Here is a 27,562-nt window from a genome sequence, read left to right on the forward strand (position 1 = left end):
CCACTCACAAAAATAAAAACGACACCTTATGGGGCAACGCAGACTGTGAAGAGACACACAGGCAAACACACTTGCAAATTCACACAGTGGCTAGCACACACTACACGCACGTACATTTTAATATTGAATATATTGTAGTGTTATACGTTTTGTGTTGTAGAAATGTAGTGGTGTAATGATGTTATATGATGTACTGTTTTATATTATTTGTTTTTTTGTGTGATGTGTGTGTCTTAATGTGCTTAGACCCCAGGAAGAGAGCAGCTAATAGGCATCCATAATAAATACAAATACATACTCATATTGTGATATAATCACTCCTGTAATCACCTCACTCTCCCAGTGTAACTACTAAAGATTCTCAATGCTACTTTTAGACCACTCTGCATCCATAATACCCATTCTTTGACTACACAACACACCATTTTTTACATGATGTCCGTAGCGCCAGGTGGGTCTACCGTTGGCCAGAGGCAAGGCTGCAGGGCAGTTCCCGTGGTGGGCATACGGATGGAGATGGGTCCTTCTGCAGCGCGGCATGGTTCTCTGTCTGCGTTGGTGGGTCACCTGGAGCTGGGTGTGCGAGGCTGTCGGGTGGATCTGTTGGTTTCTACCCTGGCCACCCTGGGGCCCTTCCTGGAGGATGAGCTCAGTGCTGACGTCCAACCCATTAAGATCTGGCTGGAAAATGTCACTATCACTCTGAAGGTCAGCTGGTAACGGAGACTATGGAACTCTGTTGGGGTCAGATAATGTTATTTGATGTGTAGCCTGTTTTTATACGTGGTAAGATCCCAACAGCGTTCCATAGGATACAGATTGACTAAATGACAGTTAGCCTGCCATCCATGTAATGGAGTTAACCAGTGTTTTCCCCCCCTGTTTAGGATGATGGTCCCAAGGTCTACCCCACGGCCCCCCAGCCCCAACCTGTCACCTTTACCATAGACCAGGTGGTTGTGGAGCGATCTGATGACGGCATATTGAGAATCAAAGGTGATTGGGGGAGAGGAGACGGACATGTCTTTGAATATTACAATGATTTTGTCTCTCACTGCTTGAATGACATCGAATAACATTTCTAAATATGTATGGTCTTGTCTTGCAGGTGGTGAAGGCACAGTCCCAAGAGACTCAGCAGGTGGTGCTGTGGTATGTTTGGAGAAGCCAGACAGTTTTTGTTCTGTCCAACAATCGCAGATCACGGTAGATCTCTACACCTACACACTGGCTCACCAGTATCAGTAAGGATTAGGCTAGTTCGAACCACCATGTAAAATGAAAGCATAGCATACATAAAGTGATTATTCACGATAGCACAGTCCCTACAATAGTTGCATTGTACTTATGGTTTTTAACCTTAAATGTGTGTGAAACGGTTGATATAGAAACGCATGTACTCACAGGGCTTAAATGGAATACTTTTAAGTTACATTTTGGATGATTAGATAAAGATAAGGCCACACTGCCATCAACCATGCATCTACTGATACAGATCCTGTGTTCCTGTTGTAATAGCAGAAGGATCAATTCCTACCGAGACAGTTGTAGTACTCTTGTTCTTGTCTGGTTCTCTTGTTAAGGCTAAGAGGGGCCAAATCAGGGTAGCAATTACAGCTGAAGAGATTTAGCATACTTGCCCTGGCAAATAAACATTATTTAGAAGTGAAAAGCAATAAAGACAACAACCTTTTCCCTTCAGAATACTTTCCTGGAGTCGCAGCTATCGGAAGCTCAGTCGGCCCTCTCTCAAGCCCTCACTGACCGAGAGCGTCTCCTCTTGGAAGTCAGGAAGTATGACCCCATGTTTGACCTGTGACCGCTTTACTTCCCCGGCCAGCAGAGGGCAATATACTGGCACTGCATCAATAAGGGAGTAAAGGAACTGAAAGAAATGTCTGGACAAAATTAGCTGTCTGAACCCAGGCATATGACAATTTCTTAAGAACAGTGATGAGTACCTAACAGTGGAATCCACCCTGATGGTTCCAAAGTTAAAGCTCTTGTAATGAATTGCACAAACAAACAGTGTGTCACTTCCAGAGAACATATAGGGGGCCCCTGTAGAAAACAGGAGCCCTACTGTAGTCACTCTTTACACACTGAGGTATATGACGGGTATTGCTGTACATTTAAAGCTATTTATACCTAGTTTGAATTTAAACCACCATAGAGAATAGTTGACTCGTTGTTGTGCTGCACCTCACTGGCCATCTATCTTTAGCAAATCTTTTATTTGAAGAACACATGCCAAAATTTGTGTACTATGCAGTTTTCTATGCAGAGAACTGTCAGTTTAGTAGTGTTAAGAGTCCGTTGATGTTGTTTCCTGTACAAATCTTTCACTGTCAGGCATGCCCTGTGAAGGCCACTAGAGCGCTAGGAATGTTGGTGTGTGGGTTTACAAACACCCACCAAGCTGCAACTATAAACTGTTCGCTATTGTAAAGTAGATCCTGTTCATAGTTGTACATGACTGTACGTCTGTATAGTTAGTAGCTGTTATTTTAGATGCATTCATGTAACGTTGTTTAGGATGATTGTGTATTAAATAGAAGTGGGAAAGGGAAAGAAAAACACTGACTTAAAGCAGTACTGCACTGTAAACATGGAGCTCCTGTCTGTGGGGTCACCAGACACACCTCCTCATGTCTATCCTTTTGAATGGTTGTGTATCCGAGATGGGGAAAGCTCTCTCCACACTGTTCTCAGATACCAGGTCAAAACATTCCCCAGTCTTATTTTTCTTGCATTTAAAAAAAAAAAAACGTGTATGACTTTTTGTTACTGTAAAACTAAATTTGGTGGTTGAATGTTCAGATGACACATGCTTTCTGATCTTTTGAGGACAGTTAAGACAATGGTTATGGTACATTAACTGGTTTAGTTTGTTACTTGAGAGGTGTACCCTGCACTCAGACAGGTATTAGTTGATCTCCTTTACTCACCCATCTGCATGGAGAAACACCATCTAGGCATATACTAATACCTCACTGACCATCCGTAGAATTAGACTTCAATAAGTCTTTCTGCTATCCCTAACTTTTAGATACAGGGGAATGGATTGGGGTATATTTATCTATGGTTAGACGCCCCTGTTTTGGATCCCAGTATGGATGAAATGTAGTGTTATTATTTTGATATGAACTGTTACAGGCAGTCATGAATATTTACTTTTTGCAGCTATTTTAAATAATTTTTGATAAGACAGTGTTGCTACTAGCAATCTCAACAAACACATTGCACAGCCATCAGATCAAAGAATACATAGAGATACTGCATCTTAATTGCGTATATATACACAAAATATGTATAATGCTAATGCTTTTATCTACACTAAAACTGACAGGTGCACTAATGCCAATTTGTTGTATTCTACCCATTGGGTACCTTTCTATTACTATGGAACACCTGTGAAGCCTTTGTACTAATTGGAGTTATATTATTTAATGTGGTTATATAATTAGATTTTTGTTAGTAATTATAGGATATCTAATGTGGAGGTGACAAAGTTTATTATTTCTAAAACGTTTCTGTTGTCTCAGAATATTGGTACTTGAGAGGAGAGACATTGGGTTAACGTTATTTAGATCAAAGTCACACTCAGCAAAACAAGTGTGAATAGGGAGAAAGTCAAATGGGTCAAGAAGAGACTTGCGTATGTGGTATGGTGCTAACAAGTTAACTAACCCTTGGTTGAGCCTTTAGCATCATTCTCCACTCTCTTCTGAGTGGAACTGCGAGACCTCTGGTGGCCATAATAATATACCACTGTACCAAGCCTCTGGGGTTGTTTCTCTGGTTGCCTTCTGATATTAATGTATGAATGATAGTGTTACATTCTGATTGAGGGATGTAGCATGAAGCAATTATGTTTTACCCATAGCCTGAGAACAGTTTTAAGCTATTTTTATTTTTTTTAAATGTAAAAGTGCAAATGCCTAAGGTTAACAAATGAACAATTGTCTAATGTGTCAGTTTTTTCCCTCGTCATGCATGTTTGTATTTGAACATTCCCTCAAGGTCACATTCAGTGTAACAAAGCAGTGATTCCGTTCTCAATAATATCAACAACTCTCAGAAAATACATACTGCTACCCAATTGTTTTTTTGATTGTAGATATTTGCTTTTAGTTAATTTTTTTGCATGGCCTTGGCTGTAGCTAGGTTTCCATCCAATTGGCGACAGATTTTCATGTGAATATTCTATAAGACGCATTAAAACAATATGCCCATTTTCCCACCAGTCGTTTCCATCATATTGATTTGTTGCGGTTAAAGGTTGTGCGCGATGTAGTGCACATAAAAATAACTTTTGCGGTTAAATTCCCATGTACCGAATCAAAAATAAATGTTCAACTCTACTGATGGTTTTGTCACAAAAAATGTTGCGTTATATAGACGGGTTGGTTGTTTAAGCAATAAGGCCGGAGTGGGTGTGGTATATGGCCATTATACCACGGCTAAGTGGCGTTCTTAGGGACTACGCAACTAGAGTGCCTGGATACAGCCCTTAGCCGTGGTATATTGGCCATATACCACAAACCCCGGAGGTGCCTTATTGCTATTATAAACTGGTTACCAACGTAATTAGAACAGTACAAATAAATGTTTTGTCATACACGTGGTATACGGTTTGTTATACCCCGGCTGTCAGCCAATCGGCATTCAGGGCTCGACCCACCCAGTGTATAATTAAGAACAACAAGCGATGCAGGCGAAACAGACAGGGTGTAGGCTTAGACACTTGACAACATTTTGTCTCAAAATGTATTTATTTTTAAACAAATACATTTGCACAATAAGCACTTGTCTCTCAAATACATTGTTACAGTTATTGGTTAGCTAGTGAATTTTTGCTATATTAGCATAGGCATGACATTGGTCAAACTCTCAAAACAAGACATGGTATCAGTAACATTATAAACTGGATGGTTCGAGCCCTGAATGATGATTGGCTGAAAGTACCGTATACCACGGGTTTGACAAAACATTTATTTTTACTGCTCTAATTGCGTTGGTAACCAGTATATAACAGCAATAAGGCACCTCAGGGGTTTGTGGTATATGGCCAATATACCACGGCTAAGAGCTATTTGATAAAAATAGAACTTTCGCAATGACTACGTTGTTAGTAGTGTACTGATATAAGTAGGACTCGTGACAACCCGGTAACTTTGAGAAAAAACACGTTTTATATAGTTTGTGCCTGGTCTTCACAAACTACCACAGCTTCAAAAGCAAACACCGCCCATTTCTAAAATGTATCTTCTTAAAATGTGATTTTAAACTTAACCTCAACCACACTGCTAACCGTATGCCTAACCTTAAATTAAGACCAAAAAGCACGTTTTTGTTTATTTATTTTCACGTAACCAATTTTGACTTTGTGGCTGTGATGATAACTAGTGGAAACCGTTGTGCTTGTATCTGCACGCTCATTGGCTAGAATGGTCCCACCGCCTCCCGACTGCCTTCCATTTTTGAAGAGGTTTAATTGTTTGAGCAGCCACTAGAGTATCTGGTCAATATAATGGATAATGTGATACGAGCTGAAACGAGCCACATTTGATTTCCCACATAGCTGCCATCTGACCTTTCAGAATCATAATGCACGCCTTCCTGCCATATCGATGCGCGCACATTTTCTTGACGTTGTCAGCCAATCCGTCTAAACCTGGTTATTGTAAGTGATGTGGAAGGAAAATGATGTCCCTAGTTAGAAAGCTGCAGTTGTCTGACTGACTAAGCTCGTCTAAAATCCATGCTCACCCCCTCCTTAGAACAACTCTGTAAACCCTCTCAGTCCGCAGCAGGGTGACCACTCAGCCCCCAGCCAGCTTCCTCTTCACAGGGGGCAGCCTGTCAAGTTACCATGACAACAGCCCTGAGCCAGCCAAATAGTGCCATGCATGAGGGCCTGGCATACTCTGACCCTTTAGTCATTAGAATGACTTTGCAAAAATATAGTATTCTCATTGTTGTGGAAGGAGTGAGTGCGTGCATGTAATAACTGAATGGATTGTTATTTTGCTCTGTGGATTATTTGCACTTTTAAGTGTGGTACATTAACTGGAAATTGCACTTGCTTAGTGCGACAGTGAGAGAATCATCCGAGAGAAGATAATGTCCTGATACATTTGAGACCCTCTGACTGTGTTTTGTGTAACATTTGCTTAGAATTCCTCACCCAACATGTTTTAATGTCATTCAATAAGACTCATGTAAACTTGGTTCTGTGAACCAAATTAGTATGTGAGAATTTTTCTAAGTGATAAAATATTGACGCAACCTTTGTGTGCCGTCTATTCTCCTAGTGTAGGGTGGTGACTGGTTTTTACACATTTATTGGTCAGAGATTAGGTTTGAGGTTAGTGTCCTATAACATGCACACACACACAAGCTCAATTTGGTAGGCTTGATTACCAACAACGACGAGACGGCCTACAGGGAGGAGGTGAGGGCCCTCGGAGTGTGGTGTCAGGAAAATAACCTCACACTCAACGTCAACAAAACAAAGGAGATGATTGTGGACTTCAGGAAACAGCAGAGGGAGCACCCCCCCTATCCACATCGATGGGTCAGTAGTGGAGAAGGTGGAAAGTTTTAAGTTCCTCGGTGTACACATCACGGACAAACTGAATTGGTCCACCCACACAGACAGCGTTGTGAAGAAGGCGCAGCAGCGCCTCTTCAACCTCAGGAGGCTGAAGAAATTCGGCTTGTCACCAAAAGCACTCACAAACTTCTACAGATGCACAATCGAGAGCATCCTGTCGGGCTGTATCACCGCCTGGTACGGCAACTGCTCCGCCCACAACCGTAAGGCTCTCCAGAGGGTAGTGAGGTCTGCAGAACGCATCACCGGGGGCAAACTACCTGCCCTCCAGGACACCTACACCACCCGATGTCACAGGAAGGCCATAAAGATCATCAAGGACAACAACCACCCAAGCCACTGCCTGTTCACCCCGCTATCATCCAGAAGGCGAGGTCAGTACAGGTGCATCAAAGCAGGGACTGAGAGACTGAAAAACAGCTTCTATCTCAAGGCCATCAGACTGTTAAACAGCCACCACTAACATTTAGCGGCCGCTGCCAACATACTGACTCAACTCCAGCCACTTTAAAAATGGGAATTGATGGAAATTATGTAAAAATGTACCACTAGCCACTTTAAACAATGCCACTTAATATAATGTTTACATACCCTACATTACCCATCTCATATGTATATGTATATACTGTACTCTATATCATCTACTGCATCTTGCCATCTTTATGTAATACATGTACCACTAGCCACTTTAAACTATGCCACTTTATGTTTACATACCCTACAGTACTCATCTCATATGTACAGTGGGGAGAACAAGTATTTGATACACTGCCGATTTTGCAGATTTTCCTACTTACAAAGCATGTAGAGGTCTGTAATTTTTATCATAGGTACACTTCAACTGTGAGAGACGGAATCTAAAACAAAAATCCCGAAAATCACATTGTATGATTTTTAAGTAATTAATTAGCATTTTATTGCATGACATAAGTATTTGATACATCAGAAAAGCAGAACTTAATATTTGGTACAGAATCCTTTGTTTGCAATTACAGAGATCATACGTTTCCTGTAGTTCTTGACCAGGTTTGCACACACTGCAGCAGGGATTTTGGCCCACTCCTCCATACAGACCTTCTCCAGATCCTTCAGGTTTCGGGGCTGTCGCTGGGCAATACGGACTTTCAGCTCCCTCCAAAGATTTTCTATTGGGTTCAGGTCTGGAGACTGGCTAGGCCACTCCAGGACCTTGAGATACTTCTTACGGAGCCACTCCTTAGTTGCCCTGGCTGTGTGTTTCGGGTCGTTGTCATGCTGGAAGACCCAGCCACGACCCATCATCAATGCTCTTACTGAGGGAAGGAGGTTGTTGGCTAAGATCTCGCAATACATGGCCCCATCCATCCTCCCCTTAATACGGTGCAGTCGTCCTGTCCCCTTTGCAGAAAAGCATCCCCAAAGAATGATGTTTCCACCTCCATGCTTCACGGTTGGGATGGTGTTCTTGGGGTTGTACTCATCCTTCTTCTTCCTCCAAACACGGCGAGTGGAGTTTAGACCAAAAAGCTCTATTTTTTAATCATCAGACCACATGACCTTCTCCCATTCCTCCTCTGGATCATCCAGATGGTCATTGGCAAACTTCAGACGGGCCTGGACATGCGCCTGCTTGAGCAGGGGGACCTTGTGTGCGCTGCAGGATTTTAATCCATGACGGCGTAGTGTGTTACTAATGGTTTTCTTTGAGACTGTGGTCCCAGCTCTCTTCAGGTCATTGACCAGGTCCTGCCGTGTAGTTCTGGGCTGATCCCTCACCTTCCTCATGATCATTGATGCCCCACGAGGTGAGATCTTGCATGGAGCCCCAGACCGAGGGTGATTGACCATCATCTTGAACTTCTTCTATTTTCTAATAATTGCGCCAACAGTTGTTGCCTTCTCACCAAGCTGCTTGCCTATTGTCCTGTAGCCCATCCCAGCCTTGTGCAGGTCTACAATTTTATCCCTGATGTCCTTACACAGCTCTCTGGTCTTGGCCATTGTGGAGAGGTTGGAGTCTGTTTGATTGAGTGTGTGGACAGGTGTCTTTTATACAGGTAACGAGTTCAAACAGGTGCAGTTAATACAGGTAATGAGTGGAGAACAGGAGGGCTTCTTAAAGAAAAACTAACAGATCTGTGAGAGCCGGAATTCTTACTGGTTGGTAGGTGATCAAATACTTATGTCATGCAATAAAATGCAAATGAATTACTTAAAAATCATACAATGTGATTTTCTGGATTTTTGTTTTAGATTCCGTCTCTCACAGTTGAAGTGTACCTATGATAAAAATTACAGACCTCTACATGCTTTGTAAGTAGGAAAATCGGCAAAATCGGCAGTGTATCAAATACTTGTTCTCCCCACTGTATATACCGTACTCTATACCATCTACTGCATCTTGCCTATGCCGTTCTGTACCATCACTCATTCATATATCTTTATGTACATATTCTTTATCCCTTCACACTTGTGTGTATAAGGTAGTAGTTGTGGAATTGTTAGGTTAGATTACTTGTTGTTATTACTGCATTGTCGGAACTAGAAGCACAATTATTTCGCTACACTCGCATTAACATCTGCTAACCATGTGTATGTGACTAATAAAATTTGATTTGATTTGATTTGAATTTACGAGACTTTACCTGTCATCTAATGAGAAGATAATACATTTTATTTATTGAAATACGTCAGTTACTGACACAAATTTTGTATTAAAACACTTTTTTCCATGAGTCACTAGAAGGTACCAATTTTGGATACATTCTTTCAGCTTTATGCTTCAGCTCAAATAATAAAGCTTCACATATACAAACACTAAGTAGAACTAATATTTTCATCAAACCTTGATGTTGTTCTATTATTGACAAGTATATCCAAGAAATACCCTCAACTAACACAGAGATTGACTTTGGAGTTGGACTATTCCTGAAAGCAGTATACTGCATTTGCCTTCATGGCCAGACATTCCCAATGCCAGTGGATATTGGAATAGAGAGAATGAACATGATAAAGTGGTGTGTAAGTTGCCACCATCTGAAAGGTGGAATACATCCCTGCTTGGCTCTGTCCGTCTATAATCAGCAAGGCATGAGTGGCTCAGTGGAAGAGAATGTTCTTGTGCTTTATATTGGGATTCTGCTCTGTTCTTTAGCCTCCTGACAGCCTCCCTCATGTGCTTGGGCTGCAGGGGAGGCATGTCTCCCCTCTTCTCACACACGTCCACAGCTGCAGGGCCAAACAGAAGAACGTCAGAGTAGTCAAAATGCCGCAAAGTCTTTGTTGGTGGAGATGCAAGACAATCAAGAACTCATCTGGTCAATATTGACCCAGCGATGTCCTTTACTCACCTTCTTCCACTATTTCTCCAGCAAATACCGGACATGGCGATAACCACATTTTGAGAGACTGAGGATCCTGTGATGGACTGTATCAGCTGTAACAACCAGGTAAAGATATGTTGAAATACATGCATCAGTGAATTTTCTGATTGAAATTGAACAGATTCAGATGAAATATTACATAACTGCCTAAAGGTCTTACCTTCTTTATAGCAACTTTAGGGAAGGCAGAGCGTCTGTACATCTCATAGCAGTTAAAGCTGCTCCTCAGAAAATGAGGAGACAAACCCTGGACAACACGAGGGGGAAATGTTAATGTACGAATTCTTGCAACAAATATTTGTCTTTGTGCAGTTACCACAAACGCTTCGGTAATATAATGTAGAGTATCTGAATCTTACTGCATCTTCTGTATGTCAACCTTTTGGCACCTCTCCGTTTTCTTCTCAGGCTCCACTTTCAGCTTTTTGGAAGCAGGGTGACCTGCGGTTCCCTCATCCTCATCTCCAGCCACAGAGTCCTTCAGCAGGTCACGCGAAGTAAACAGAGGATTGTAGGGAAGATGTAACAAATAGTTAACTATATCTTGAATGCGGCTAGTGAGCTCTGTTGTGAGGTTGTTGTAGTGTTCCAGTACTTTTGGGGCCAATTTTCTTTCTATATCATGACACTCTTTATAAGTTATTTTATGTCCGTCCTCCATCATGAAAAATCATAGTTCTCTGAATTATATGTTGTGTTGAAAACTTGTGGAATTAGGTGTGGCTTGAATGTGTGATCACACTTATGTTGAGGTGGGTCCTATTTTGGCCTTAAGTGCCTTTCTGCACTTAACGTTACCTGTTTGTTGATTGATTGCGAGGATGGATCTTCAGTGTCTGCATCCGAGGTCACGGGTACTTCTAAAGTGTCTTCGGTTTTAAGACTTTCTCCAGCAGCCAATGATTTCGCAGAGTTGGATTCAGTCTTTATCAGAGCCGGGTCTGCCATAGCTCATTTGAAATCTTACCACACCAATCGAACTTATAATTCTGCAACAGTCAAAGCGGCAATGGTCGACTCCAGAAACAAACTAGCTAAGTTAGCTGCTAGCAAAAAAATGACTTCACAGCTAACGTTAACTAGGCTAACTTACTAGCCAATTGGAACTCAGTATATCTCGTTTATTGACGGTTAGCTGCTTTAGTAAAATACTAGCTAAAGCGCGAAAGAAAAATGTTTTGAAGCAACATCAAACCATTTTTTTAGAACATTCGCGGCCGGAAGCTGCTGCTGAAATCCACTTCCTTTTCCCGGGTCGTCACTAGTTACCATAGCCACAAAATCATAAACCCCGCCCATTTCTAAAATGTCTTTTTTTAAACCTAACCTTAATCACACTGCTAACCTTACGCCTAACCCTAACCTTAAATTAAACCAAAAAGCTAATTTTTATTTTCATGATTTTTTACGATATAGCCAATTTGGACATTGTGTTTGTGGTAACTAGTGACAACTCCTTTCCAACTGTATTGTTCTTTATTGAGAGAATACTGAAAACAATTTGCGATTTTGTTTATAGTTATGTATTTTCTCTGTCAGTTGAGTAAAGATACACACACTCAGTTATATTTTGTCCAGTGCTTTAGTTGAGTATTTCCATTCAACTAGGCATAATGCTTTGCTTGTCAATGGGAAATAAAATACTATGCTTTTTTTCAGATGATGCTCTGGCTAAATGTAATTTGGTAATCGAAGTTTTAAATTATATCAATATGTCAATAGCCTCTTATTAACTGGAAAATACATTGAACTCTGGCACCCACATATATTTTGTGTTTAACGATCCTACAGTTTTGTTTTTAAAGGAGAGAAAAAGGATGCCAACATAGGTTATTATTGCATGTACAACCATGTGCACATGCACAGTGTACTTAATGTGCACTTATTGTATTTAGTACAAATATATATTTAGCGCATATTTGGTAATAGAATAATTACCAAAATTAGAAATTATGAAAAAAATGACTGATCGACGTCAGATAGGGCCAGTTTCGAGGAAGTGACGCGCGAATGAGACTGGGCAAAGGAAGTTTGCTCCGTGGTACTGAACGAAACTTTTCCCCGGAGCTACAGTGGAAGATCAGAACAATCCTGGAGAATTGTGTTGCTGGGAGAGTGATCCAGTCGTGCAGGGAACCATTGTTTTCCTCAGTACGCCTGTGAGATTGGTAGAGAACCGCAAAGTATTTTTTCTCCCGTGTTCTAACCCCCTACTCTATCCGAGATGGGGAAGGAGCAGGAACTCCTAGAGGCGGCGCGCACTGGAAATCTTGCCGCTGTGGAAAAGCTTCTTTCTGGGAAACGACAATCGACTGGAAGTGGCAGTGGATCATCGGGGACTGGTGGAAGCAGCAATATCAGTGGTCACAATGCTTCTCACCCGCTGTCCAGCCTTCTCAGGTAGGGGAGATCAGTGGATGAATGGGAGGCAGAGCGCGAGGGGTTCCGATCAGGAACGTCGGTGCATGGGCGCGTTGTAAACGGCACAGCCACGTTCAGTAAACAACCTCCCAATCAGTTTATTGTATTTCGGTTGCAAGAACAGCAGCAGCAGCTATTAATTTGTTAGTTTGCATCCATGCAGTGTACCCTTGCTTCGCCATGTTTAATGACATGTTCACGTAGCCATGCACGCGCAATGAAGTGCCTCTTTGTTAGATGATCGTCAGTGAAAAATAAATAAATGTAATGCAACATAAAACTCGTTACATATTCAAGATATTCATATGTAGCAGATTGCAACCTCGAGTCCTCATTTGTTTGTGTGGGCAGCTAAACTACTCACATGCTTTTTGGTTTGTCTAGACATTTTGGAACGTTGAGAAAAATAGTCTACGAACGCCCTAGCATAATTATAAAAATGTTTTTTATTGTCACAGGTGCAGTGAAATGTGTTATTTTATACATGGTCAGCCATAGTATTACGGAATTAGGGTTACGTGTCTTGCTCAAGGGCACATCGACAGATTTGTCGGCTCTGTATTCAATTCTGGGACATTTCGGTTACTGGCCCAACTCTCTAACCAATAGGCTACATGCCTATTAATGTTTGACGCCAGACCCATTTATTTTCGTATGCCACGGTGAAATTCGTTTACATAAACCAAGAAAAACGCAATAAAACAGGATCTGTGAGTGAAATGGGTCATGATTATTCCCCCTACATTTTGTTGCACCATGCCCTCCGAAACTTGTCTCTACTAGCAAGTGGAAGGAATTGAGTTTGTCGGTGGACTGGGCAGTTGCATGCTCTTTTTTTACTTTTTGTTTTATTTTTTTAACTTCAGAGTCTATCTTGCTCAAGGTTATTAAATAAATAAATAACACATTTTGTGCTTTTGGGATTAGAAAGATGGAGTGCACTTGGAATGCCCACTGAGAGTAGTGAGAAATAATGTCAGAGAGACTAATTTTGGTGACACTTTTGCTCTACAGCCCTTTCATGTAAAGGTTGCATGAGAAATGGGATGAAGGGAATACACAATGACCTAGGCTATTAGTAATTGCCCTGGGACCAGTGGTGCCCTTTGTGTACTCAGTAACATAACTCAAGGGGCATTTTAAAGAGGCCATTGTTGTTATGTTATGGTGCGTACATGGTAAACAAGAGAAGGGCAGTGTGCTGTTGGGGTAGTGGAAGACCCTCCTGCACCTTGTCTGAAACTACGCTACACATAACGACCAACCCTACAGAATAAACATGGGAAAAGATTGGGGATAACATGTTGAGAACATATTTCTCTTGATGTCTATGCCACAATACACATGCCAACGAGAGAGGTTTTTCATTATTTCCTGTTTTAAACGCTAGGACTAGATAAACCACTTGCAATTAGAATGCTGGCCACACACAGGTGCATAGCAGCCTTGTCAATCAACCTCCTAAAAGCCTCATCGAGGTGCCTACGTCCCATGGCTGAGACAAGTGTTTGCTAAAAGCCCCTAGGTGATGCGTCACTGTGCTACTCATGCCAGGCTGTACACTACACTGAATGTACTCTAGCTAATTACATGAAACCCTCTTAATCGGAAATCCAATTCAGGGATGTCATGATGCATTCAAGGCTGCCTCCATCCCTGCCTGTCTGTTACAGATCTGTGGGTGGACAGGGAATGAAGAGCCCATTGTATCAAATCAAATTGTATTTATCACATGCGCCAAATACAACTGGTGTAGACTTTACAGTAAAATCCTTGCTTATGAACCTTTTCCAACGATGCAGAGTAAAAAAAAATATAAATAAATAAAAGTAAATAACGAGGAATAAAATAAAATACACAAGAATGAAGCTATATATAGCGAGTACCAGTACCAGATCAATGTGCAGAGGTACGAGGTATTTGAGGCAGATATGTACATGAAGGCGGGTAAAAGAGTAAAATAAAGAACAGAGTAGCAACAGCAAATTATGAGTGTAAAAGAGTGTGGGTTTGTGGTGTCGGTATGCGTGTGTGTTATGTGTGTGCGTATGTAGTGTATGTGAGGGAGTGACACTGTAGTGTGTGTGTGTGTATATAAAGTCTAGTGAGTGTGCTTAGAGTCAGTGCAAGAGTGTCAGTGCAGATTGTTCGGGTACCATTAATTGACTATTTAGCAGTCTGGCAATTTACGGGTCTTATGGCTTGGGGGTAGAAGCTGTGCCGATGCTCTAGTACTGTTTGTCGGACGGTAGTAGAGTGAACAGTCTATGGCTTGAGTATCTGGAGGCTTTGGCAATTTTTCAGGCCTTTCTCTGACATCGCCTGATTATAGAGGTCCTGGATGGCAGGGAGCTCAGCCGTAGTGATTTACTAGGCTGTCCACACCACCTCTGTATTACTTTTCAGTCAAGGGCAGTGCAATTGCCATACCAAGTGGTGATGCAGCCAGTCAAGATGCTCTCAATGGTGCAGCTGTAGAAGTTTTTGATAATCTGAAGGCCCATGCCAAGTCTTTTCAGCCTCCTGTGACGGTAGAGGTGCTGCCGTGCCCTCTTCAAGACTGTGCAGGTGTGTGTGGACCCTGTTAAGTCCTTAGTGATGTGGACGCCAAGGAACTTGAAGCTCCCTGGTCTAGCTCACCGAATCAATGGCTGGCAACCAACCTCTTAGAAAATGTTTGTCTAGCACTTGTTGGAAATAAATATACCGATGGTCTATAGACTGTGAATATCTCCAGCCTAGTAATATCCACTTTTCTGAAGACCTGTGAGCGCTTTAGCTTTTCAAATATACTGTTGGCATTGCCTCTGTGTATATATGAGCTATATGGAAGTATGGACATGTAGCCTATGCTTACCCCCAAGTGGCCCAGGGGGAGATTTTCTATTGTTTGTGACATTTGATTTAGCGCATGTAATGAAATGACAATACATTTAGGGCACGTGTCAAACACTTTCCATGGAGGGCCGAGTGTCTGCGGGTTTTTGCTCCACCCTTGTACTTGATTGATGAATTAAGTTCACTAATTAGTAAGGAAATCCCCTTACCTGGTTGTCTAGGTCTTAATTGATGACCAAAAACCCACGGACATTCGGCCCTCCATCAAATGAGTTTGACCTCCCCTGGTTAAGGAGCATCTGTGAAATTACCATACTGATTCAGACATCGGTTCAATAGAGTTCTTTCACTAAAGACGGTTGGCCTGTGTTGTGTGCAGCTTGCTCGGCTTATTTTCATGGTGGAAAATAACTTATCTTTAGGCCTAGGCCCACATCTGTGCATGTTCAACTTTCATGTTGAACTACTTCACCTGCAAAAAGTGGTTGTTGTTACAACTGATGTAGAAATTTGACATGGTGCAATATTATTTCCAGAAAACCCATCTAGGTTGTTGTTACATTGACATCTGTTAATAGCACAGGCACAGCATAGGTAGTTGCCCTTCTTTGAACAATGCATGCAACAGTATTTGTATTCCCACAGTAACTGTCAGCATTGGTGATGGTGTGTTGTATTTGTGCAGAATTTTTGCCATTCTTCCTATGGAATGGAGTACATGTTGAGACTTGTGGTGTTTTCGTAGCCAGGCAGGAGCACAGCTCTGCAGAATGTCTGCTCTTCCTTAACACCTGAATGGAAGATGCAATTGAACAGACACTGAACCCTTCATGTTCAGAAGCCCCACATTTGCGTTGTGTTACTCTGAAACAGAAAGAGAAATGGGTGGAATGACACTGGATAGCATTCCCCACAGCTATCCTAGTGAGAGACAGGGAGCCCAAGGCGTCAACATTACCTTCTCAGCATCAATACTAACCTTCCAGACTGAACAGCAGCAGACTGACGCCTGATAAGGCTTTCCTGTTTACCAGGGTTGGGTTCAATGACATGCCACTGCCAGTCAATGCCAGAACATGTGGTATTCAGTTGACAAGTTGAATATCAATTCACTTCCTGAATTGACTTCCATTTAAATAGAATTGACCTCTGTTATTTTAGATTGCTTATATGGCCTTTTGACTGCCGCTGTGCAAACCTCTCTACAAAAGCCTAGGCTCTATCACATGTTCTATGTGTCAATGGATGTGTTTTGTTCCAGTGGCTCAAGATCAACAAAGAAGCAGAAGTGGTGAAGCACTATGTCATACATTAACTTCAAGCTATGCCTTTACAAATAGTGTACTGTACACTTACTGCAACGTACTGCCCGCATCTCACTCTGGCCCCATGATCCGTCTCGATCCTGGAGGTCCACAGGAAGAGCTCCTCTCTGGCACTTCCTGTCCCAGGTTGTCCAAACAACCCCAGCTGCTGGTACTGGGCTGGAGGCCGGGGTAAACGGAGTCCATGGCAGGCCAGGGAAAGAGAGAGAGCCTGGCATGCCCATTGTGGGGAAATTAACAGAGGAATGCGTGGAGCAGCACTGACTGAACTGACACTCACAGGGTTTAGCCAGATGAAGGGTTGTCTCCTAAATTCACAGCCAGCTCCTTTGTCCCATTGACACAGCACAGAGAGGATCGCTTTTCATATTTATCAGGCCCCAAGGAACAGTTTGGGCTTTTTCTAGACTAAGTGTCCAAATGGAAAAAGAGAGCTTTCAGTGCAGTGGTACAAAATACCTTTTTAAATGCATTCCCTTTTCTCCAAATTGACTATTTTAATAGTACTGTAGGTCCTCAGTCAGTCAAGAAAGCTGGATAGACTTTGGCTGTTTTGTAGCTAGATACTGTGGCAGTCGGGATTAGGTTGTTCAAGTAGGCCAACTGAAATGTAAGCTTGCGTTTCGCTTCTGTCACCATTTGTGAAATGTCATTGTGGGGAAGTGGTCAAGGGACAGAACCTGCTGCCAGAGGAGGTTTTAGGAAGTTTGAATTAAGTTCTTGCCCTGAGTGACCCAGAGTGTAGGCTACATACACACTGAGGCCCCTAAGTTCTGCAGGTTTGTTGGTCTTGTTTTGCTAAAATATGCATAAAAAACACATTTGAAGAAATATGTAGCCTAGACAGAGTTTACAGAGTACAGACATCAGATGGATCCTAACCAGTAACCACAGAGGAAGGTACTGGGAGGAAAGATGTGTGTGCCAGCCAGGCTCAGCTCTTCTGCTCAAATCCGAGTGGTGATTATAATAAGCCCCAAGCTGCAATTGTGCAACAACGGTCACAGAAAGTGAATTGTGTTTCCACTCAAATCTTCTTGCATGTAGGGTTTCTGGTCGGTCCCTGCGTAGTTGGACCGCCCTTGTGAAAATGTAACTTGCTAGCTACCAGCTCGTAACTTGCTAACTACCAGCTCGAGACCAAATAGCCAATGCCTTGTTAGCACATTATTTTTTTTAGCTTAGTCCAGGGTTTTTCAAAATGTTCTTGCCCAGGGACACCCACCCAGGCAAACCGGCAACCCAGGGACCCCCTCATGTTAGCAAAAAAAATAAATGTCTTATCAGGTGAATAATAATGACAAGTAGAAGTAATGCATTTTTAAATTAATAGATTTGGTAGAAAGTTTCATTATTTTAACTTCCCCACAGTTCTTTGGAAGAGGGAGTGTAAACTCTAACATACCTTTCTAGCTAATAGGCTATCTTGGCGGCAGAGAGAATTTTGCTGTTGTAATGTATGTTTTCTGCAATTCTACAAATGTTTCCACTGAGCTGAGAGGACATTTTTGCAGATTTGAATCAAATTTCCAGTAATTCTACATAGTTTGCTATGGAACCGAGATCCAATCTAGCCGTTTTAAAGCTAACTTCCTGAAATTCTATGCGTTTTGCCATGACTAATGCTGTGTTCCTCTGCTCAAACATTATAACAACATCAATAGGTATGTGCCCTGGATCCCTCTTTAAAAAAATAAAATCCAGTTTTCTGAGTGTCTAGCTTTTGTTTTATTGTTAGTTCTCAAAGATGGTATTATTAAAAAAATATATATAGTTCAATATATTTTCTGCATGCTTTCTCTCTGGTTTTGGTCATTTAAGTTGACACTGAAACTGTTTTTCCATCCCGAAAATGAACATTTAGACGCCCGGCCCGCCTAAGAATTTTCTATAAAGAAAAATAACCTGTAATTAGCTCCAAACACTGTAATTTCCACCATATTAAAGGGATGGTTTGATATTTTGGCAATGAAGCCATTTATCTACTTCCCCAGAGGTGGATGAACAGGAACAGCTAGCATGCTAACTGTTCCTGTAGACTTCGAGTCATTGTGCTAACGCTATTTAGCATTGGCTTTTGAACCTACCTCCAACTTCCTTCATACTGGATGCAGAGACATAAAAATTGTGCCAAAAATGGTATTATGTTGTAGCTTGCGATATTCATTAAAAAAATATTTTTCAAACAAAAAATCCCTCTATATATATATATATATATATATATATATATATATTGTTTGTTTAATAACAACAGAAGTGGTTGCAATGGAACGATGCACATATTTAATGAAACAAAGCCATTTGGTTTCTTTGTTATGCATGCATGTTCTGTCCTTCATTTAGCATGACTGGTTTGTCCACTTTGTGCAATTTGAATGTTCATATCTGTCCGTGGCAGGGAAACAGAGCAAAGGGTGTCATAAGTATTCACGTAGTCATTTCAGCCACTCAAGAGACCATGGTGTCTCCACAGACCGTAGAGCTCTCTGCAGGAATCACTTATGCATTCCTAGAATCTGTCTGTGGTTTAATGTTAACAGTGATGTGACGCTACCCACCCAGGCATGTGGTGAACCAGGAAGAGAATGCTAATTAAATGGTAGTTCAGTAGAATGCCTGGCACCCAGGTAGTGTCTCCAGTAGCTAAGAGCTAAGTTAAAAGTTTGGTAAACAGCATGCAGTGAGTGTCACGTTCAGGGGATGGAATGGTGATCTCTGAACTTCTTTCTGGTTCCATCCAGGAGAGAGAAGTGGTAGCTGTAAAATCTAACACCCATGTGTTGGTATTCCTAAAGTATTTGAATTTGGGATGACAGTCTGAATGTGAGGCCATGTAAGATTTACAATCAACATGTTTGTCTTGTCAGAGAAAGCTGAAGAAAGCAGTAGGCTAATAGACGTAGGTGGCGGGCCTCCTTTACCCATGATGAATTCCACAGATGTGGGGGTGAAGACAGAGAGATGCTTCTGTGAAGAGGCCTCTCTTGGCCCTGCCATGTGACAGTGGCAGATTATCATTGCTGTAAACTATGAAAATAAATAGTTACACGCTCTCGCTCGCACTCTCTCTCTCTCATATATATATATATATATATATTAGTACCAGTCTAAAGTTTGGACACCTACTCATTCATGGGTTTTTCTTTTAACTTTTTTCTACATTGTAGAATAATAGTGAAGACATCAAAACTACGAAATAACATATGGAATCATGTAGTTACCAAAAAAGTGTTAAACAAATCAAAATATATTTTAGATTGTTCAAGGAAGCCACCCTTTGCCTTGATGACAGCTTTGCACACTCTTGGCATTCTCAACCAGCATCACCTGGAATGCTTTCCCAACCGTCTTGAAGGAGTTCCCACATATGCTGAGCACTTGTTGGCTGCTTTACCTTCACTCTGTGGTCCAACTCATCCCAAACCATCTCAATTGGGTTGAGGTCGGGTGATTATGTAGGCCAGGTCATCTGATGCAGTACTCCATCACTCTCCTTCTTGGTAAATAGCCCTTACACACCTGGAGGTGTGTTGGGTTGTTATTCCTGTTGAAAAACAAATTATCGTCCCACTTAGCGCAAACCAGATGGGATCGCTGCAGAATGCTGTGGTAGCCATGCTAGTTAAGTGTGCCTTGATGTCTACACTATTATTCTACAATGTAGAAAATAGTAAAATACAGAAACCCTGGAATGTGTAGGTGTGTCCATACTTTTGACTGGTACTGTGTGTGTGTGTGTTTTATATATAACACACACACACAGTCAGCACCTCTACACAAAATAATTTTCTCTGGGTGTGCACCATCTCATGCTTTTTACATGACTATTGCTGCCACTACACATCTATAAATACAGTTGAAGTCGGAAGTTTACATACACTTAGGTTGGAGTCATTAAAACGCATTTTTCAACCACTCAAAAAAAAAACTTTTTAACAAACTATAGTTTTGTCAAGTTGGTTAGGACATCTACTTTGTGCATGACACAAGTCATTTTTCCAACAGTTGTTTACAGACAGATTATTTCACTTATAAATTCACTGTATCACAATTCCAGTGGGTCAGAAGTTTACATACACTAAGTTGACTGTGCCTTTAAACAGCTTGGAAAATTCCAGAAAATTATGTCATGGCTTAGAAGCTTCTGATAATTCACACCATTTGAGTCAATTGGAGGTGTACCTGTGGATGTATTTCAAGGCCTACCTTCAAACTCAGTGCCTCTTTGCTTGACATCATGTGAAAATCAAAAGAAATCAGCCAAGACCTCAGAAAAAAATTGTAGACCTCCACAAGTCTGGTTCATCCTTACGGCAATTTCCAAACACCTGAAGGTACCACGTTCAGTACAAACAATAGCATGCAAGTATAAACACCATGGTACCACGCAGGCGCCATACCGCTCAGGAAGGAGATGCGTTCTGTGTCCTAGAGATGAACGTACGTTGGTGCGAAAAGTGCAAATCAATCCCAGAACAACAGCAAAGGACTTTGTGAAGATGCTGGCGGAAACGGGTACAAAAGTATCTATATCCACAGTAAAGCGAGTCCTATATTGACATAACCTGAAAGGCCGCTCAGCAAGGAAGAAATCACTGCTCTAAAACCGCCATAAAAAATCCAGACTACGGTTTGCAACTGCACATGGGGACAAAGATCGTACTTTTTGGAGAAATGTCCTCTGGTCTGATGAAACAAAAATAGAACTGTTTGGCCATAATGACCATCATTATTTTGGAGGAAAAAGGGGTATGCTTGCAAGCCGAAGAACACCATCCCAACCGTGAAGCACAGGGGTGGCAGCATCATGTTGTGGGGGTGCTTTGCGGCAGGAGGGACTGGTGCACTTCACAAAATAGATGGCATCATGAGGAGTAAAATTATGTGGATATATTGAAGCAACATCTCAAGACATCAGTCAGGAAGTTAAAGCTTGGCCTTCCAAATGGACAATGACCCAAAGCCTACTTCCAAAGTTGTGGCAAAATGGCTTAAGGACAACAAAGTCAAGGTATTGGAGTGGCCATCACAAAGCCTCAATCCCATAGAAAATTTGTGGGCAGAACTGAAGAAGCGTGTGCGAGCAAGGAGGCCTAGAAACCTGACTCAGTTACACCAGCTCTGTCAGGAGGAATGGGCCAAAATTCACCCAACTTATTGTGGGAAGATTGTGGAAGGCTACCTTCTGACCCACTGGGAATGTGATGAAAGAAATAAAAGCTGAAATAAATCATTCTCTCAACTATTATTCAAAAATTTCACATTCTTAAAGTAAAGTGGTGATCCTATCTGACCTAAGACGGGGAATTTTTACTAGGATTAAGTGTCAGGAATTGTGAAAAACTGAGTTTAAATGTATTTGGCTAAGGTGTATGTAAACTTTCGACTTCAACTGTAGATTGTTTCACTGCATAACTTTGATTGTGCTCACAGTCCTATTCTTAGTTTTTAAAAGATGAACAGTATATAAGGAACAGGCTAGCTTAAGCTCTTGCCTTAAAATGATCATCATTGTGGACTGGGGGCCTAAACAGAATAGAACCCTCCCCCAATTGGGTTATCAAATTAGATTTTGCGATTTGGGTAGATTCCAGAAAGACAATTACACAAAACTTTTAAGTCTCAACTGTTCCAATGTTATTTTCTCTGCCCAAAATGAGAAGGCAGAAATAGAAGCTAATCTTGACAGGAAAACTACAGCGCATTAGTTCCAGATAAGAACTTGGATCCCGACAGAAACCAGTGTTATTTATAGGTTCCCACTGCGGTTACTGTGTTAAAACAAACAGAAAAGGGACCCGCCTCTCGACTGTGAGTCTGGTATTTCACTAGAGAAACAGACACCTCTAATGAACTCTCCACTACGATGTGTTTGTTTGAATGACCCTTCTTCCACCCCTCACAGTGAATAACCTCAGTGGTACTGGAGGACAAAATGTGTGTCCTCCTAATATGAGAGACAGAGTTGTGTGTGGCATGATGTGTGCATTAGTATTTGAAAAAGTCTGTTTATAACTAGTTCCAGAGACATACAGTAACACTTTCATCCAGGCATGTTTCTGAGCCCAGGCAACAAGGGAGCTCCTGCCCCAGAAGTTATGGTCTCCCTGGCATGGTGTCTCTCCCTCTGTCTCCTTCTCCCTCACTGCTGCTCTCAGCGGTCTCCTGCCCACCTGCTGGGACCCCAGCCAACCCCCAGACTTCAAACATGTTTTACTTGAAGTCAGGAGAGAGAAATAATTGTCCTCAATAAAATGCACACAGGCCACCAATTTAAGCCCTAGCTCGTTTTAACTTCTGCTTTGCTGACATTTTCATGCTTTTCCAAGCTCATTCTTATTTATTTTGTTTGAGGAAGTCTGTTTATAGTATGAAATGTCAGTGCTAAAATGGTTGTCTTGAACAAACCAGGCTAATCTGTTTTCTCCAGAGTCTATTTGCACTTCCCACTATCATATTGATGTGAACATTGATGGATGCATATACTGTTATTAGAGCAGGTTTCTTCAGTGTATTCTGGATGACAGTATGTTGACTGGTGGAAGACATTTTATTTTTTATTTGCCACTTCCTGATCTGTTGGGAAATCATGTCCTCTTTCAATTAAATTAAATTCAATGGCTTTATTGGCATGGGAAACATATGTTAACATTGACAAAGAAAGTGAAGTAGATATTAAAAGTGAAATAAACAATAAAAATTAACAGTAAACATTACACTCACAGAAGTTCCAAAAGAATAAAGACATTTCAAATGTTATATGTCTATGTACAGTGTTGTAACGATGTGCAAATAGTTACGGTAAAAAAAGGGAAAATAAATTAACATATATGGGTTGTATTTACAATGGTGTTTGTTCTTCACAGGTTGCCCTTTTCTTGTGGCAACAGGTCACAAATCTTGCTGCTGTGATGGCACATTGGTATTTCACCCAGTAGATATGGGAGTTTATCAAAATTGGGTTTGTTTTCAAATTCTTTGTGGATCTGTGTAATCTGAGGGAAATATGTGTCTTTAATATGGTCATACATTTGGCAGGAGGTTAGGAAGTGCAGCTCAGTTTCTACCTCTTTCTCTCTACACCTCTCTTTTTCTCTCTCCCCACACCTCTCTGTGCATACAACATACATGTTATGTAGTGTCTGTGGCCAACATCTAGCAGAGCAGGGAGGAAACACAGAGAGACACGAGGAGAAACCTTGGGTCCTTGGCATCACTGGGAATTGCTGCTGCCTGGTTCGTCCGGGTGGATTGTAGCTGTAACTAAACAGCAGCTTGCTATTTCAAATAAAATGCCGGTAGAGGATATAGCAGGGGTCTCCATCAGGTGGGCGGCGATCAACCTATCAGTAGGTCATCAAAAATTTCTGAAAATACATGCAAATTTCACGTTCCACCGCAAACTATCATAAACAAGTATCAGACACCGCAAGCTCCCAGCTGCTATATAATCAACTCAACATTGCAGTTAACACAGGAGTGGGATAATTTTTTTAACCTTTATTTAACTAGCCAAGTCGGTTAAGAACAAATTCTTATTTTCATTGACGGCCTAGTGGGTTAACTGCCTTGTTCAGGGGCAGAATGACAGATTTTTACCTTGTCAGCTCGGGGATTCGATCTTGCAACCTTTTGGTTACTAGTCCAATGCTCTAACCACTAGGCTACCTGCCACCCCAATGTCAAAGTAGGCTTACTGTATAGTACTGTATATAATTTGTATCGATTATATATATATATTTTTTTACTTTGCCATGAAATGAGCAGCACAGAACCATCGCTAGACCGGCACATTAGATGTCACATTCATCACTTGCTAGATGCACAACTAAAGGGAAATTACACTCAAAAACCAATTTGTTCTACACTTTAAAAAATATAATGTATTTTGATGTGATTTAAGCATTGATATGGACTCAGAACATCCAATTTAGTTGTTTCTCTATGAACAATTGTAATTTTGAGTGAAAAACAAAAAATCTAAAACCAGGAAAAATAAAACAGAACCTAATGTGGGAAAATATAAAACAGAATTTGGGGGAAAATAACCAGATTTTATAGGGCCCCCTTTAGAGTGGTTTCTTAAACATTATTTGAGCAGTTACAGTGCATTCGTAAAGTATTCAGACCCCTTCATTTCCCCCCACATTTTGTTACAGCCTTATTCTAAAATGAATTAAATGAATTGTTTTCCTCATCAATCTACACACAATACCCCATAATGACAAAGTGAAAACAGGTTTTAAAAAATGTAAGCAAATTTATTTTAAAAAATTAATATTATTTACATAAGTATTCAGACCCTCTGCTATGAGACTCAAAATTGAACTCAGGTGCATCCTGTTTCCATTGATCATCCTTGAGATGTTTCTACAACTTGATTGGAGTCCCCCTCTGGTAAATTCAATTGATTGGACATGATTTGGAAAGGCACACACCTGTCTATAAGGTCACACAGTTGACCGTTCATGTCAGAGCAAAAACCAAGCCATGAGGTTGAAGGAATTGTCTGTAGAGCTCCGAGAGAGGATTGTGTCTAGGCACAGATCCTGGGACGGGTACCAAAACATTTCTGCAGCATTGAAGGTGTTTTTCAGCGGCAGGGATTGGGAGACTAGTCAGGATCGAGGGAAAGATGAACGGAGCAAAATACAGAGAGATCCTTGACAAAAACCTGCTCCAGAGCGCTTAGGATCTCAGACTGGGGCAAATGTTCACCTTCCAACAAGACAACGACCCTAAGCACACAGCCAAGACAACGCAGGAGTGGCTTCGGGACAAGTCTCTGAATTTCCTTGAGTGGCCCAGCCAGAGCCCGGACTTGAACCCGATCTAACATCTCTGGAGAGACCTGAAAATAACTCGGCAGCGACGTTCCCCAGCCAGCCTGACGGATCTTGAGAGGATCTGCAGAGAAGAATGGGAGAAACTCCCCAAATACAGGTGTGCCAAGCTTGTAGCGTCACACCCAAGAAGACTCGAGGCTGTAATCACTGCCAAAGGTGCTTCAAGAAACTACTGAGTAACGGTTCTGAATACTTATGTAAATGTTTTTGTTTAAAAAAATTTGCAAACATAAAAAAAAAAAAACGTATTGCTTTGTCATTATTGGGTATTGTGTTTTAGATTTAATGAGGAAAAACAAATGTAATACATTTTAGAATAAGGCTGTAACGTAACAAACTGGAAAAAGTCAAGGGATCTGAACTTTCTGAATGCACTGTAAATTGACAGAAAACATAATGCACTACTTTCTATTTTACACTAAAGCCCCGGGGAAGGGTTGCAGGGGAGAAAAGTCAAATGTGCCTTTTTTGAAAGCTAGAGAGAAATGAATAGCTCGCAACATTTTTTTACTTTTTTAGTAGCACTCATTCTAGAAAAGTTTGGATACCCCTGCGATATAGCATGGAGTGTGAGTTTGGCAGGGCTGTGTAGTTACTGCCATGGCTTCTGTTGGGAAATCAGTGTGGGTAAATGCCAGCCTGTTTTGAGGGACATGCTGAAATAATTATTTTCTCACACCATCTGATCCTCCTCATCTTTCAAATTCTGTATCTTTCTTTTCCATCTCTTTGGCACCAGTGTGTGTCTTCTTTTGGACCATTAACATGCTCTGCTGTCAGAGCGGCGTGTGGCGTAAGCAGTTTATCCTCACCTCCTGCTGCATCACAGATGCTGTGTGAAACAGACGCTCACGGAGAGCTGTTCACGTGCCATGAAGACTCAATCATGCTACACAGCCATACACACAGGCTGAAATGGTAAAAATATTCTGAATTAACAACTAGATAAAGCTGTCAACTAACTATGATTGCTAATGAGCTAAACCTGACAGGCTGCCTCTGTCCATAACTATTATATGCAGGGATTTTGCTTCTACTCCCTATTGACTAAGGTGTTGGTTACCAGTTCAAGGCCAAGGATGTCTCTCTTGTCAAAATATATTTTCTTTGCCTCTAATAATCTAGTTGTGAGAGATTTTAGGACTGCTTGTTAAGTTAGGGCTTTGTAAGCTCTTACTCTGGATGGTTTGTTTCTGTATGCAATATTGTGGTAAAGAAATGTGTGCTTTCCAGGATAAATTGTATGTTCCATCTATAAGGACCAATGACCACCAATATGTGAAGTTCATAGGAGCATGTCAAATGAAAGCTAATAGTCTCTATATTTTTGAGAAATTAAGGTATATTTAAAATGTTCTACCATTTTTGCTCCTACAAATTTGGAATAAGCAAAGACTTCTGTTTTTTGTCACACAGATGGAATAGATGTCTTTTAGAAAACATCTACCAGAGAAGGTATTAAGGTATTACAAATACATAAAAACATACTTGGATGCAATGTTACCTACATTTTGGGAGGGCACTGAGCGATTTCAGGTCTGCTGAGTGTAAACTTGAACATTGTAAAAATTCTGTGATAACTTCCGACGAGTTTACCTTAAACACTGAGGCTGTACTTACTTTAAGTTACAGTTTTAACAGTGGTCTAGTAGGCTACTCTGGCTATTTGATCATAATGTAAGCCTATAAGAGTGCCCTACTATCAAAAACAATGGAGCAAATGCATCCCATAACATTTTAACATGGAAATACAGTGACAAGAAAAAGTATGTGTGAACCCTTTGGAATTACCTGGATTTCTGCATAAATTGGTCATAAAATTTGATCTGATCTTTATCTAAGTCACAACAATAGACAAACGCAGTCTGCTTAAACTAATAACACACACACAATTATACGTTTTCATGTCTTTATTGAGCACACCGTGTAAACATTCACAATGTATGGTGGGAAAAGTATGTGATCCCTTGGATTTAATAACTGGTTGACCCTCATTTGGCAGCAATAAACTCAACCAAATGTTTTTGGCAGTCAGATAGCCTTACATTCTCCTGCAAAATGTCTTGATAAACTTGAATTCATTTTTCCGTCGATGATAGCAAGCTGTCCAGGCCCTGAGGCTGCAAAGCTGCCCCAAACCATGATGCTCCC

At 41.2% G+C, this 27,562-nt stretch overlaps 2 protein-coding genes and 1 pseudogene across 11 annotated transcripts in view; 2 read left to right on the forward strand and 1 right to left on the reverse strand.

Moving 5' to 3' along the window:
- LOC139542549 (bridge-like lipid transfer protein family member 3A) overlaps positions 1 to 4,246 on the forward strand; it is a 49,065-nt gene extending 44,819 nt beyond the window's left edge. The window contains exons 18-21 of the mRNA XM_071348119.1: positions 446 to 708; positions 888 to 996; positions 1,109 to 1,206; positions 1,703 to 4,246. Of these exons, the coding sequence (XP_071204220.1) occupies positions 446 to 708; positions 888 to 996; positions 1,109 to 1,206; positions 1,703 to 1,819 (587 nt within the window). The 3' untranslated portion in view covers positions 1,820 to 4,246. The remainder of the gene's footprint in view (positions 1 to 445; positions 709 to 887; positions 997 to 1,108; positions 1,207 to 1,702) is intronic.
- A 5,316-nt stretch (positions 4,247 to 9,562) lies between these two features.
- On the reverse strand, positions 9,563 to 11,190 carry LOC139542553 (transcription initiation factor TFIID subunit 11-like; annotated as a pseudogene).
- A 797-nt stretch (positions 11,191 to 11,987) lies between these two features.
- Positions 11,988 to 27,562, forward strand: part of LOC139542554 (ankyrin repeat and SAM domain-containing protein 1A-like) — a 109,508-nt gene continuing 93,933 nt past the window's right edge. For 7 of the 10 annotated variants that reach the window (XM_071348122.1, XM_071348127.1, XM_071348130.1 and 4 more), the window contains exon 1: positions 11,989 to 12,381. In XM_071348122.1, coding sequence (XP_071204223.1) covers positions 12,206 to 12,381 — 176 coding nt within the window. In that variant the 5' untranslated portion in view covers positions 11,989 to 12,205. Of the gene's footprint in view, positions 12,382 to 27,562 lie in introns of all 10 variants that reach the window. The other 3 variants (XM_071348125.1, XM_071348126.1, XM_071348131.1) reach the window with 2 other exon arrangements.

This window comes from Salvelinus alpinus, chromosome 17, assembly GCF_045679555.1.
Source record: "Salvelinus alpinus chromosome 17, SLU_Salpinus.1, whole genome shotgun sequence".
Classification (NCBI taxonomy): domain Eukaryota; kingdom Metazoa; phylum Chordata; class Actinopteri; order Salmoniformes; family Salmonidae; genus Salvelinus; species Salvelinus alpinus.